Source organism: Haliaeetus albicilla, chromosome 8 (genome assembly GCF_947461875.1).
Source record: "Haliaeetus albicilla chromosome 8, bHalAlb1.1, whole genome shotgun sequence".
Taxonomy (NCBI): Eukaryota; Metazoa; Chordata; class Aves; order Accipitriformes; family Accipitridae; genus Haliaeetus; species Haliaeetus albicilla.
Genome location: NC_091490.1, coordinates 18,077,484 through 18,092,599, shown reverse-complemented (window position 1 = coordinate 18,092,599; position 15,116 = coordinate 18,077,484). Strand labels below are relative to the sequence as shown.

Here is a 15,116-nt window from a genome sequence, read left to right as displayed (position 1 = left end):
AAAACAAACTAAAAAACTATACTGGATGTGCCACCGTGTAAGTGTAATTTACATGTATTTCAGTTGTGGTACTGTTCATCACTACTTTGAAAAAAAAAAAAGTTACCAATTGCCTTTGAACACGATTCTGTCATGAAATTTATGCTTCAACATCCCCAAGACCAGCATCTTAGGAAATTAGATGACTAGGGCTTCCATCAAAACAAAATATCCATTAAAAAAATCCCTTTATTCTGACCAACACAGAAATAAAGACATTTTTGCCAAGGTTTTGTAATTTTAGAAACATGATCATGGCCGAGCTTGAAAAACTCATTCCAGGTAGAGCCTTTAACACTTCCATTTGAAGCAAACGAGGGTCCATTACATGCCTATTTACTTTAGGGCATAGCCCAAGTTCTCTATCTTGACCAAACAATTTCATTTAAGCAAATAAAACCAAGTAATATACTGTTTTCTTCAGGCATTAAACAGGTACTGTTTTGGAAGCACAATTTTGAGTGAGCCAAAAATTTTCTTAAAATAAATCCTGTAACATTAATGAGAAAAGTCTAAAGTTTAAAACAGTTACATTACTGTCTAGAAAAGAAGTAGTAGACAACACCTAGAAGTACAAAAGTGCAATCACTTTGCATACCCAATAGCTTCATTTAAATACTCTAAGTAATAATTTCTGTTACCCCAGCCATATCAACTTACTATGCTGTCATGTACCATCATGGCAAAGAAAGCACACATCTCTGGAAATACACACTACCTCACAAAAACTTCTTTTTTATTTTTTTTTTAAATTATTATTAAAAAAAAAAAGACCTTTTTCATATGAAACTTAAAAGATTTTATTTCATGGATGACTGACTTAACAACCTACAGCATCATAAGTTCATTTTATGAGGACACAGGTTTGCCACTTCCACCAGGAAGCAAAGAGTTAAAGGCTGTGCAACTAACCTGAAAGCTAGCACTGGAGAGGCTAGTTTACCTGCTGGACAAAGTTCTAAAAGGATGCAAGCCCAGCAAAGGACAGCAGAATTTTCGAAGGGAAGGCAACATCAGCAATACTGGTTCTTACCCAAGCTCCTTCCCTCTCCTACAAAAGAACCTGTACTGGAGATAAAAGGAGGTAAAAAGGTAAGCTGTCTTTATGTAATCTTTCAATCTTTGGTAATCAGGTAATTTTGCTGGTGAAGCTACTAAACAGAACAAACTAAAAAGAGGATTTGTTTACTGCCAAGTTTATTTCCTACTATGCATTTGCTAACTACTGAAGAATAAGTGTTATATTTTTCACCCTGAACAAATTTATGTGAAAACTTGTTTAGAAGCAAGATATACTTTCCACATCCTATTAACTGTCTGTGAAATGTTTAAAGGAAGATATAGAAGAATAGAGAAAATATTTTATAGACAAAGCAGGACAGAAATGTCTAATGGATATTTGCTAGCAGAAGTTTTAAAGAAACTGTTCTATCAGATACAGAGTCACTTTTTTAAAATATAAAATCATCACTATGAGAAGTGTGCTCTAAGGCCTATTTAAGGCCTGTTTAATTAAACTCCGTACACTTTGAAACAAGTACATATACCACGCCTATGTTTTACCACTTTCTTCTTAGCAGTTAGTTATTTTGCCCTTTTGTTTTTCATAGTTTCTCAGAATCCGCTTCACATCCTGTTAGTCAGTAGTTGAGAAAGTTTGCCAATCTTTATATCAGGAGAGTTCAATTGATTCATGACTACTGATCCACTTTTATTAACTTCATCCAAACCTAACAGTTAACTACTTACAGCACGATGGAGTACACAGGGCTATCATAACCAAGTGCATGCAGAACATACAATATCAATAAGCAACGTGTTATATTGATCACCCACTGATACTCTAGATTCCATGTCAGGATCAAGCTCGGGATTAATAATGGGTTTAGCTTGTTTCCAGTAGGTATTCATGAGTATTAGCAAAACATCTAAACCACACATCGTTTGTGATCTAGATCGATGCAATTACGTGACGCTTTCAACCTTTACTGTAGCCATGCATTCTACAACTTCCTCATCTTTCTGTGCACGATTGCAATATGCAAGTAAAAGCCCATCTTACATGTAAGCACTTTTTAAGTTAGAGTTCTTTAAATTGAGGAAGTTTCCTCCTGAAGAAACATGAGCAAAATGGCGCATCTCACACTTCACCGTAGTTCCCTTTACTTTGGGATCATGCCACTAAACGAGCTTTTACGCACAGGTATATGAAGAGTAATTCGTTTTGACGAATTCCCAAGAAAAATGATAGTTATGCCTTTGCGTTCCACTGCTAATATATGCCACTGCAAACAAAACGCTGCCTTTACAGTGGTTCTTCCTGATATGGAAGTTCCTCTTAAAAATACCTAAAAGTTAGCAGTTTACAAAGCTTAAACCCTGCTGGGATTTCCATGTTAACTTCGTAACCTGTCTTGCCCAAAGAACTGTATTTATTGGCACAGAAGTTACCACATATAATGGGAGAGACAGTACAACCAAAGGATCTAATCCATACTGTTTTGTTTTTGTTGTTTTTTTTTTTTAATCAGTATCACTGTCAGTCTCATCTTCCAAGGAAAAAAAAATAATAAAACCAAGCCCTCCCCACCCCCAACAAAGTCCCCCCAAACAAAAAACCCCACTCACTGCTGTTTAAATTAATCTGAACCACACTCTCAGTACTTCTACAGAAATTCTGCTTCCATTTAGCTTACCTGTAACACTACCATAGTTACTTATTCACACAGCTCACCACTTCAAACAGGTCTACCAGCTTATATATCTTCGTATCAAGTTTGTATTAACATAGCGATTCTTCCTAGACACTTACAAGCCACTGATTAAAGTTCAGCATTTTAGATGGATTCTTAGCCTTCAGCCATCTCATGCGCTACAATATTAAGTAGACTGCTACATCTCAGTTGTGCCCTCTTTTCCTTTGTTACTCAAGTGAGCACACTGCTAACACTTAAAGTTACAGGAAAACGTAACAGCATTTAGGAAGTAAAATGTCTCCTTTTTAAAGCATGGCTTTCTAATTTCTAGTCGAGCATTAAATTCAATGCTTTCCATTTATGGCCTTCTTTGGCTAATTGTCCAACTAATAAATTCAGAGACACATTCTTTGCCTGGTTAACCGTAACAACTTGCATAGATATAGTGGTGTATATTAAAAAAAAAAAAAAAAAAAGAAAAGAAAAAAGCAAGTAAGCTTTCTTCTGGACAAGGAAGCGGAAGAGCTAGCAGGTTGAGCTGACATGTAAAGATAAGAGCACAACAGCAAAGCTCCCGAATTGCATCTAACCCTGCAGCTGACAAGCAGAAAAGTAACAGTTGCAAAGGCAACCAAAACTGGCCAAACTGCAGGCATGGATGGGAACAACCAACCCTCGAGTTTTCAGGGCCTTTTACGGCGTTGCGGGGTGGTCTGGGTTTTTTTTTGTGGCGACGAGAACCCTTGCCGTGTGCCAAATAACGTTGCTCGGACCATTTTCTCCTCTTCACAGGCTCCGAGTTCAAGGCCTACATAAAGGAAGCTGCTCCCACTCCTGCGCGGTGCCGCGCAGAGGGGAAAAGCTCTTCGCTTGGCCCCGAGGCAGGCGGTGGGGCGGCTACCGGGAGCCCCTCCGGCCGGCGCCCCGGCGAGCGCCGTGCCCGGGGCGGGGGCGGCGAGAGCCGCCGGCCGCCGCAGCGGCTCCGGCGGGCGCGGGCAGCCTCCGCGCTGGCGGAGGGCGCTCCCCAGCCGGCGGGGGCCGCGGCCGGGGCGGGGGGCGCGGCCCGGGGCAGGCCCTGCCGCAGGGACGCGGCCGCTCGGCGCGGGGAACGAGGGAGGCGAGCGCAGACAAAAGCGGGTCGCGGCCGGCAGCGGGGTGGGGCCGTGACCGGGCGGCGGCGCCTCCGCTCCCGGGGGAGGGCGGCGGGAAGCGGCCTGGGGTGGGCACGGGCTTCCGCCACCTCCCCTGCCCGGCCGCGGGGCGGGGTGGGCGCCGAGCGGCGGGCAGGGGGCGGCGGGGCGCGGCGCGGCGGGGCCGGCGGCGGCGGCTCCGTCCTCCCCGCGAGGGAGGGGAGCGCGGCTGGGGCGGCGCCCGGAGGGCCGCCGCCGCTTACCTGGAGCTCGGTGAAGAGGATCTCCCTCTCGGCCGCGTTGGACGCCATTGCGCTGGGGTCTGAAGTCCGCACCTGGACGACGCTGCTGCTGCCGCCGCCGCCGGCGGGGAGGGGAGCGAGGGAGGCGGGTCCGGGGCCGGGACTAAGGGCGCATCGGGGGCGGGGGGAGCGCTCCGTGCTCAGGCAGGCAGGCGGGGGGACGCGGGAGGGGACGCCGCCGCCGCTGCTGCTGCTGCCGCCGCTGCTGCTGCTGCCGCCGCCGCCCCCCCTCCTCCTCCTCTCATGGGGGTCGCGCCGGGCGCCGGGGCGCGGTGCCGTGCGGTCCCCGCCGGGCCGCGGTGCGCTCCCCCGCCGAGGCGCGGCGCTCGGCCCTGGCAGCGCTGGGCCGCCGCGGCTGCTGCTCCTGCGGCCGCCGCGGATGTCGCACCATTTGGCTGTCACCCTGTCGCAAAAGCGTCGCTGCTTTGCGGCTCCCGGAGCACGTGACGGCGGGGGGGCAGGAGGGAGGAAGAGCGGGCTCCCTGGCGGCGGCCGGCAGCCCGCCCCCGCCCCCCCGCGGGCAGAGCGGCGCGAGGCGCGGAGCGCGGGCTGAGCGCGAGGGCGCGCCTCGTCCCCCCTCAGCGTCCCCTCGGCGCCCCCTCCGTCCCCTCGGCCCCCTCGGCGCCTTCCTCCCGCGTCGTCCCCCTTCTGTAAAGCTCCAGCGCTGGGAGTCCTGTCGTTTCCTCCTGTAGTTGGGGGGTGGGGGAGGGGGGCGGCGTGTGGCACATCCCTGGTGTTGGGGGTTGCTGGGGCTCGGCTCCGCCAGGCCTAGGAGACGGGTAAAACCTGGCCGGTTTTTAGCAAAAAGCAGCTAGCTCAGGAAGGAGAGGTCGTGCTTGTCTCAAGCGCCCGGAGAGAGGGCAGCCACCTGCCGCCCTGGGGACCTGGAGCAGTGGCCCAGGAGGTTGTGGTGAGTGGGTGCTGTTAATGCCGTTCTTACTAGTTTAAAGGGCTAAACGTGTGTACTTGGGGTGCTTGGTGACTTTCGGGGGGGTTGGCACTGCTCAGTTAGTCTGCAGAGTAATAAGCTTCTGAGAGCTTCAAAGTCAGTTGGAGTGTCTGGAAGGAAATGGTTTCTCTTCCCTCTTGGCGGCATGTGACACGAGCGTTTATTGTCAGTTTCTTGCCGGTGTCGGTTGTTTTGTTTTTTTGTGGTTTTTTGGGGTTTTTTTTCCACCTGTCCATAAACACGTACTTTCTGTTGGCTAGTCTATACGCACGTGCACTCTCATTCCAGCTTCATATCGGATGTTACATTGGGCTAATTGAACTCATGCAGAATGCTGTGTGGAAGCAATTAAAACTGCTTTTTTTACCTGTGCAGTTCATGTCAAACTCATGTAAACTGAGGCATTTTTGATAGATTCATCTTCATGTAAGCATCAATATTTGTTCTGTTTATGCTAGTGCATCTCTGTATGGCTACAGGCCAATAGTGGTACGTTTGCTCTAGAACTGCAAGATAAATTTTGGAGTGTTCTTTTCTGTTTTTTTTGTTGTTGTTTTTGTTTTTTTTTTTTTTTCTTTGAGAAAGAAGGGAGTGGGAGGAGTAAACATTAAATTGCCACTACTGTTCCTAGCAAATTTGAAACATTTTAAGTGTTTTTATTCTTCCACTGTTGAGCACCAAACAAACTAGACAATCTGAAGTACTGTCTGTCATGCAGTACAAAAGTTTATGAACATATGCACACAGTTAATTTCACATTAAAAAAATTAAGATAGTTCTACAGTAACAATGCACATCTTTACAGAAATTAGACTTTTTCACTGACTTATGCCTAAGTAACTGTATTGATATGGTTTGTAATCTTGCACATGCACAAATCTACATATAGACTTAGTCCACTCGAAGCTGATGGCTTAATTTCTGTTCTGTGTGGCCAGACGATTAGAGGCTGGGAGGAAAAGGAGATAGCAGAGAGGAGGAATAATTTACCTGCCAGTTGTCTAACAGTGACTATTTTACAAAAAATACGGAAAGTTCATAAATCTGGGGTTAACAGTTTTAATGCAAGATTTTAATTACTGTTCACTGCTCCATTGGTACATGACAGCAATCAGTGAGGAAAACATATCTTAGCTATCACAAAGGAATATACAACATCTGAGGCTAAATGGTAAATTGTGTTAAATTGTATCAGGAACTGGTTTAGCTCTTGGATAAAATTTTTGGAGCATACACCTGTGCTGAATGTAAATTCCTCAAATGCAGTTTGGATTCGAGTGATTTTTTTGCCTACTGTGCAGTTTTAAACTACCTGAAGAATGCTAAGGTGGGAGGTCGTGTAGATCACTTTTCTGAGTCTGGCCATCAGGTAAACATCTTTACGTGATCAAAAGCCACAAGGTACATAAGTCATACCTTGTGGTTATAAGGAAGGGGAATTTCAGAAATCATTCATATTACTTGATTGTGAAAAAGGCTGTGTGGGGGAATCCTAGTTATTCTTCACCAGACTTCCTGGCTCAGTTTTTTCCATAGCCAAAGTTTCACAATTATCCAATAAAATTTGTGCTAGCACAGCTTTGCTGTCAGTTGTATGAAGTAGTCTTGGTTTAGCAGTCGCACGTCAAAAGGCATGAATTGGCTTTACTTGTGGAGCATGGTGCAGTTTTTGGCACACTGTGGAAGAAGGCGGACGGCAAAGACATTTATACAATAATTTCTCATTTTGAGCATGATACAATGATGCCAAACTGCACTTAAAATTCATTTGAACTGGTTTTGAGAACAGATGTTTAAGGATACATAGAAGTAGTCAGAAATTACTAGATTACTGTGATTTAGTGACTTCATATACTTGTCAGTGTGTATGTGGTCCATTACTGCAGCTCATCTGCTAGCCTGCTCTAACTGCAAAGGAGGAGTCAGTGTGCTAGCATGTATATTTTACAAGATGTGGTCAGAGGAAAACACAGATTGTGCCCCAAAGAAAATTCGTAGATGAATGAGTGTTTGTCAACAAAGTCAGAGAAGCTTTGAGATTCTGTCTAAAGCAGGCAGCTGACTTTAGTTCATGCTTAACCTAGCCTGCCTGTTCAGCGTAGCCTAAAACATGTTATCCCTCTCAAGACAGGGCCTATAATCTTTTTCATATTCCCAATGTTATTTACACAACTTGGAAAGACAAAGTCCTGGATTCTTTTATAGAAGTGTAGTGGTACAGGAATCAAAGGAGGAACTGGTTTGAAAGAACAACATTTGCTTAGCTAAATCTCTGATACTTCCTCCAGAGTCTGGAAAACACAAGGCAGTGCTGGACAACTGTAGCTCTACGTTTAAGTACTGTGACAGTGAATTACTGAGCAAGAGAGAACATTCCAAGTGAGTCCCAAAATAGAAGGCAGTTAAGTATGTAAGTCTGAGAATTTAGCATTATATGGAATCCTGAGTTCAGCCTGTGCCTTAAAATATCTGAATGCTATTTCTTCAGCCATTATTCTGTTAGCTCATTCCCTACACTCAATTAACATGCTAGAAAAGCAAACTGAATGAAAGGGATGTCAGTACCATTGGCTAATGCCTTTAATTACTTCTTTTCTTCAGGTTGTGTTATTAAAGTCTTTGTCCCAAAGACCTGGAAAAGGAAATAGCTGAGGCTTCTGGTGTTCCAGGTGGTGCAAAGCACACCTTGTGAACCCTTGAGCATAGTACAGAACTCTTTAGAAAAATATCCAGGATACTATAAGCAATATCTAGGGTATTTTTTAGAATAGGTCTAACTAGTCCTATATATCATCTAAGGAAGAGCTTGCCTTCACTTGGTGATGCATATAGAAATGAGGATTGAGGACATGTGAAGAACACCAGAAAGGTGTTAATTATTATAATTATTATACTTGCTGCCAGCAAGAGTCTACCAGGAAAAAGTTAAGTTTTTATGTAAGCTTCTCGTTAATCTTGCTTGTTCAAATTAGTGATGTACTCTAGAGGGACAACAGTGTAGAGACATGCTTGGGTACAGGCTAAATGAAACTCTTGGGGAGGAAGAAATTAGGTATCATTCTACATGCACTGTGTTAGTAGGTAAGTGGGGGCAGAGCAATGCTAGGCCATCCCACCACCTTTTTAGGCACAGAACAAACTCTAGGAATTGGTGACTTTTTTATGGGGTGGGGTAAAGATTATTTTATTTTGCAAGTAATATTGATACCTGTTAAAGGAAATTCTTCTCTCTCTCTCTCACAAAGTGGGAATGCTGAAATTCACAGTTCAAGTCTACTTCAGGATAGCATTTTCTTTAAGTTCTTTTGCTTAGGAATAAAGACACGTATGTAAAGGAAATGTAGTCCCAACGCTAGTTTAAAAAAAAAAAAAAAAAAGCAGCAACACAACAGATTTTTAATAATGTAACCATTTGTTCTCCCTGACTTCTAGACATAGCAGTGTTACTCCTGAATTCCCATAGTTGTCCTTCTAGGCTGGATCCTCTGAAAACCTTATGAAATCCTGGAGCTATGAGGCACAGGAAAAGTGAGATGGGAGAATGTATACGTCTTTGTCTTCTTTGTTTGTTTACTTCAGCCTGGAGATGTTGAAAAAATATTAATGGAGAATAGTACTTTTCATCTTCCTGTTTTGCTTCTCAAATCATTGTGGGAATAGGAGAAAGCTTTGCTTTAAAGAGCTTCCAATAATAAGTCTTGCAGTAGGTTTAGAAAGAAACGTGTCTAGATCAGGTTAAACTTTGAGATAAAAAAAAGAAATTAATATAATAATCTTTCTTAGACCACCAACTTGCTGGTGTTCATTAAAGAAAATGCCCAACAGGAGGAGAAAAAAATCAAAGGTGTGGATAATTTTAATGGGTTTAGCTTGAGAATGTTGTTTCCTTTCTCGAAAACTCACTTCTTCCATAGTATTTCTTAGAAGTTACTTACTCGCCTTTCACTCAGATTTCTTAAAGGGAATTCTATGTAAGAAAAGGCTCCTGAGAGAGAGCATGAGAGCTCTCTGAGGCTCTTACTGATGTGCCACTGACAGTGAAGAGGACAAGATGATGACGTCATAAACAGAAAACTAAAATGACTACGTAAGTTTATTTAGCTCTTGTGCGTGCAAATTTTGCATATTCTTAAACTATTCCTTTATTACTCTCTTAATTACACAGCTAATCTTGCAACTTCTGAGTGGATTGCTGTGATGTAATCATAACCCTGTTAGCAATTGCTGCACACTTTCTAGTTAAAATTTGTCTTCTGTGTTTACATACTATTACCCAGGGCTAGGCGTAGGCATGTTATCATCCAGCCAAGTAGGCAGATGCTCTGAGGAGTGGAGTGCAACAAACCTTATCTTACTATCTGTTTTATTAATTCTGGACCCTGGGAAGGCTTGCAGTCAGTGAGAAAAGAGTGCTCCAGGGGAAGGAGGTTCATTCCTGTTATTGCCTCCTGTTCTTCTTTTCCCTTCTTCTCTTACAAGGGAAAATCTACCTTATGCCAGTTAGTGGAAGCCTGTAGAGAGGAAGTGCCCTACGTGTGCAGAACCAGCTGTAAGATCAGACCTCATTTCTTTAAAGGAGATCAACTTGGATTATTTGAAGTAATAACAAAATGCTTTATGTCTTTACATTAAGGCTATGATCCTACAAGTGGATCAACATGATGGATCTTTACACCTATGCTAAGTCCCAGTGATTCTAATTAAACTTGATTATAGGATCAAGATTAACATACTTGATGTTGTTTCTGCAATGAGCTGTGCACAGATGGACTCTTGTGCTTTCATTGAATCCACTGAAGTGAATAGGGCCTGGTGCAGCATTGGTAACATCAAGGCCTTATTTTCAAAGAATGTAGATAAGAGATCAGTACAAGCAAGGTAACTGTATCTTTGGATAGTTCCTGGTTGTCCCAATGCTTTATTTCTGTCAATTGCAAGCACATTAATTCTAATGGTGGCTGATTTAAAGTACCTTAGTTCATTACAAAAACAAGGCAAGATGCATTCAAGAGTGATTCAAAATATGTTATCCTATGAAGAAGACTGACTTTCTGAAGAAATGTAGGTGGCTGTGACCTGAAGTTGCTATGAATAGACATTAGAAAATTGGGGCTCTGGAGATAATTGGAGGATTTTCACATGCAGCTTTAGGGTGTGCAACTTTCCATGATTCTAGGAAAATCAAATTCCTACAGAAGGCTTTACAAATATAAAACAAACAAAGAGTTTGAGAGTCACAACATAGCTGAAGTCCCAGTCTGCCTTTGGAGGAAAGGGAAATGTATTGCAAAGGATGAGTCAGATGTGGGCATCCCCAGAGAAATCTTTGCTAAGTAGGAGATCCATGCTTGAAAGGCTGCTTCAGAGATGTGTCTCTCTTGCATGCTTCTAAGGTGGGATTTGAGCTGCTTTTGGAAAGTCTGTTGCTGCCAACAATACTAGACTGCCGATCTGCTAGCAGCTCCCAGCATGGTGTGGAAAAGGCAGAAGGTTGTCCATTCTCCTCTGCATCGTGGTGCTGACAGACTGGTTTCACCTTGTGTTGTGGAAGTTGATGCATGTGACTCATGAACTTTTGGTTGTCCTCAACAAATTTTAATTTGCTGTTTTGAAATCTACAGCAAAGACTGACAGAAACAGGAACTATGTCCTTTGCCTGAAAACATGTACAGCTGCAGTGCCGTGTCTGGTGATAGAGTGTCCATACATCAAAGTTATCTTTAGCTCTAATATGTTTGTGGACATTATAAACAGCTATGCCAAATGATCCTGAAACAGACTTCATCAGACACTCAGTCTTAGATGGTAATGATTTTTGGTCGTGATTAACTTGATGGCTGTTTTTTCTCTCCATGTCTTTATCTCCTCTCAGAGACAGTAGCCTGCATGTGTAACTCTGTCAGGGATTCAAGTCCTAAGTAGTTATTAACTTGTACTTAGTATGCAATGTCTCTGAATTAAAAGGGCAGATCTATCTTCATCTAATGAACACTTAAAACAAGAGAGTTACCAGGCAGGTTTATAGCTGGCTCTAATTGCATTCTCCTTGCTCTGCTGGGACTGACATCCCGAGGAGAGAAGAGAGCTTAACAACTTTCAGAGAAAATGACAGTTGCATCAAACAGTATTAAGAGAAAGACACATTCAAAAAATGATAGTGCTGATACCAAATATGTTACTGCTTCCCCTTCTCTCTTCCTTCTTTTCACTCCCTGTCTTCCCTCACCCCCAATTCTTTTATTCTCATGCTATGGCAACCAAACTTGCTCTTGTGTAATTTAGTGCAGCTGTATGTTGCTTTGATTCATGTTCTCCTGCTTTTGAACGCTGTGGTTCTGAGATGGCTTGTTATAGTGTATTCCACTTATTAAACTGTTTAGACATAAGTAAGGAAGTAAGAGTAGTATCTCTCTTTTTTCCTTCTTTTTTCTTCTTTTTTTCCCTTCCTTTTTTCTTTCTATTCCTCCCTCCCTCTCCCTTTTTGGAATGGGATGGTCATGATAGGGGTGAGCAGGGAAGTTAATCACACACATTCCTTTTGGGATACCTTTTTAACTAGCTGTAACAAGCTTCCATGCATTTTCAGGATGTTCAAAGGCATTTTCTCTTGTGTGAATGAATCTGCTGGCATTGTCATGTTGCCTGAAAATATACACAATGTAGAAAAGCTTAGATGAGATTTCTATACTGGAGACTAGTTGCAGAGTTAATTGTGGAATGGCTCTTCTGACTGAAAAGTGAAATGATCAGGTACCTTAAAGAGCAACAATTAAATTCTTCTACTACTTTTAATTTGCTTAGATATGTAGATGCCAGTGATTTTTTTTTTTAAAGTGTAATGCATTTTCTTGTAAACAGTTAATGTTATCGTTTAGCCTCTTTTTATGTTAAAGAGCAAACAGTCTAAGGACTAAGCTGAATCAATTCGGGTTAAGTAGCTTCGAAGTATCTTATTCACTGAAATCCTATACTGTCAGTATGGCCTTGGATTTGAACCATTTATTATATTCATGTAATGAAATGTTCTAGTAGAAATATAAACCACTTTCAAGTTGGTTTGCTGCCTAGCAAGTAGTTTGCAGTTAGTGAACTTGTTTCTTCTTTGTAAGAAAAATGAAGCTGGAAGCTACTGAAGAACGTGTGGGAAAATGTTTTGGAGCCTTGATCTGTTTCCTGTATCTACACTGTCAAGGAGCAGTCAGCTAGAGGCAAACACTGAGGTGGAGTTAATGGAGGAGAGGGTTGAAGTGTACTGGGCTAATATTTGAAACGTGATAACCTGGATTTTCTTTACATTCGTTTACCTCTTTGCTTGCTGCAATGTTGACATGTTAGCTTTAATGAAGGCAGCTTTTATGCAAGTGTTAGAAATGTCTGTTAACTAATGGAATGCTTATTCAGCATGCTCTCATTCGTTCCCTCTTAACTTGTTCTTTGCTTTCTTCTGTCTGTTCCCTACACACACCACACACTCCCCCCCCCCCCCCCCCCCGGAAGTAGTGCTGTGATGGAACAAAGCATGAAAATGAAGTGTAATCATCTAAAAATAAAATAATATGGTTTACCCTCCTCCTGTCCTATATTCTTTCTCTCCATCCTGAGATCCATCTAACAGGCCAGTCTTGAACTGCAGTGTCCTTAAAGTCTATTTGATTGAGGTAGGATAGCTTAGCTTAATTGGACCTGAGCTGAATGTGGTCATAATATTGATGGAGATGATGGGGATGTATCAATGATATGTCCTCAGTATCTTTGGAACCGTGGCCAAATTCTGTAGGACAGAAGTGCATAATTACCTTAAAAGTTGCATGAGCAGCCTAATGTTTGGTTTTTATTAATCATGATAAATAATAGTAACAATTTTTAGAAGAAAGCACTGCATCTAGACATTAAAAGCATGTATTTTCACCATGGACCTAAATACAACAGTAAATCCAGTGTTATTTATACCTGCCATGCAGGTAGAAGTTGATTTAACATTAGAAAAGTGCAATAATAGGCAGGATAATAAAGTTATATACTGTATTATGAGGCATGCAGACTTTAGATACAGTAGACAGTATATTATAACTTATTTTCATAACATTCAGGTTTTCAAATCATACTTCAAATATTAATATTTCCTAAGTATAATACAACAGAAATTTAAAAGAAAAAGGTGAAGCTGAGGTCAGTTGGGGGTTGCCATTCACAGGCTGTCCTTAACTGTTTATTGCTTCCCCTTTTCCCAGCAAATCCAGTATTTAAGAAGGATTGTAAGATCCATGTAATCATTGAGGATTTACTTCCTTTGGTGCCTCAGAGCTGTGTTCAGCAACAACACTGTTGTTTTATTTGTTTTTTAAGCATACATGTCACTTTTACAAGTATAGATGGACGTTACTAGGAAGTATTTTGGATAGCAACAACTGTAAATTGTTGCTTGAAATTAACATTTGAAATTTAGATAGACATAGCTTCAACTTTTGGTCTTGCACTGACAGAAGGCACTGTAGTTCTACAGGGATCTTGGGTACACCTGATGTAAATTGGGACTCAGACTTGACCTCATTAGCCTTTCTCGTGTCAGTACAAAATCTTCATAATTCTCAGTTTTGATATTAAAATATAGAAGAATTCTAAATATAATAGGCTAGGTTCAGGGTAGGCTTAAGACTTCTAGTTTGGAATAATCTTTGCTGGCAAAACGTTCTGGTGTCTGTGGTAAATAGAGAGCATAATACTCTGATAAACTGCTTAATATTTCTTAATGCTTAATGTTTCTGAAGACTATGTGGTGTAGATTGGTGGATAAATTAAATTAATAGTTTAACTGAAGTGCTTTAGAATTGCAGTTTACTTCACACTGTTTCCAGTCGTTGCTGTAATACAGGTAAAATACAGAACCATTTGTGTTTATTCATATGCAACTTTCTTCTTATTTGCATAATCTGTAAGGACACAGTATTTCTAAGTGTCCTAAGTATAAAAAGGAAAAATAAATATTTGGTAATGGGAAAGGTATATTAGTGAAAGATCTGAAACTTCAAGAGGATTTTCTTTATAAATGGAAATTTTAATATTAAATTGCTCCATCTAGTGGCAAACTGCTAAAACTGATAATTTTTCTTTAGTGATTATTATCCTTTAGTAATGATTATTCCTTTTAAGAATTTAAGACTGAATTCTTTTCCATGGGAAGTCCTCTGCCAAGGGAACTCCATATATGACAAGGTACAAACCTTGATTTTCCTTCCTGTTAGTTCTGAGGATTTTTGCTGTTTACTTCAATGGAAGCAAGCCTTATGTGTCCAGGTGTCTGAACTGCTTTTGAGAACTTGATCTTAGTGCCTTAATACCTTTGGTTCGAGTTGTCCTTGGGGCTGTGAGGGAAAATGGAGAAGCTGGATTGCATAAATAATACAGTAAAGATGAAGTCTCTGATTCTTTGGCAAAGAGTTAATAGACACAGTGAATCATGTACAGAGTACAGCATACTGACGTGCATCTTGCGTGCTAACACAAGATAAATTTCTGTTGCAGATTGTTTTATTCAAATCTTAACTGGCATTAATATTGTACTTTTCATAATAATAATGAACTAATTGAATGATTTGTTAATGTCAATATACCTTGTAAGCAATTGGAATTCTTATGCCAATCAAGGTGAAAACCCCTGTGTTTCCCAGTAATATGAAAATAGAGAGAAAATTCAGAAGGAAAAAGTTCAAGGAAAGGTTTAATCCAGACATCTCTGATGCCTTCTTCCTTTGCACACCTTGAAGACACATTCTGACAAAAACGAAGGGAGCTTTTGAGGAGACTTGCATATTTTCCTCTGCCCAGTGCTGTGATCCCTTGTGCAGCTGGCTTTAAAGGGAACTCAGGCACTTAAGAATGCAAGATCATAGAACAATGAATCAGTTTCAGGGTGGTTGCGTGCTATTGTTTTTCTCTTTCTGAATGGAGCCCAAAACTGTGCAGCCAGCAGCTGAAGAACTGCAGAAACCCAAGAATTTTT

At 41.7% G+C, this 15,116-nt stretch overlaps 1 protein-coding gene and 1 long non-coding RNA gene across 4 annotated transcripts in view; one reads left to right on the top strand and one right to left on the bottom strand.

The window, feature by feature from the left end:
- PKN2 (protein kinase N2) overlaps positions 1–4,413 on the bottom strand; it is a 56,709-nt gene extending 52,296 nt beyond the window's left edge. The window contains exon 1 of one of the 2 annotated variants that reach the window (XM_069789153.1): positions 4,129–4,413. In XM_069789153.1, coding sequence (XP_069645254.1) covers positions 4,129–4,176 — 48 coding nt within the window. In that variant the 5' untranslated portion in view covers positions 4,177–4,413. Of the gene's footprint in view, positions 1–3,408; positions 3,430–4,128 lie in introns of those variants that run through there. The other variant, XM_069789154.1, reaches the window with a different exon arrangement.
- Positions 4,398–15,116, top strand: part of LOC138686407 (uncharacterized) — a 343,485-nt gene continuing 332,766 nt past the window's right edge. For both annotated transcript variants that reach the window (XR_011325757.1, XR_011325758.1), the window contains exon 1: positions 4,398–5,077. This is a non-coding gene — a long non-coding RNA (uncharacterized lncRNA). The remainder of the gene's footprint in view (positions 5,078–15,116) is intronic.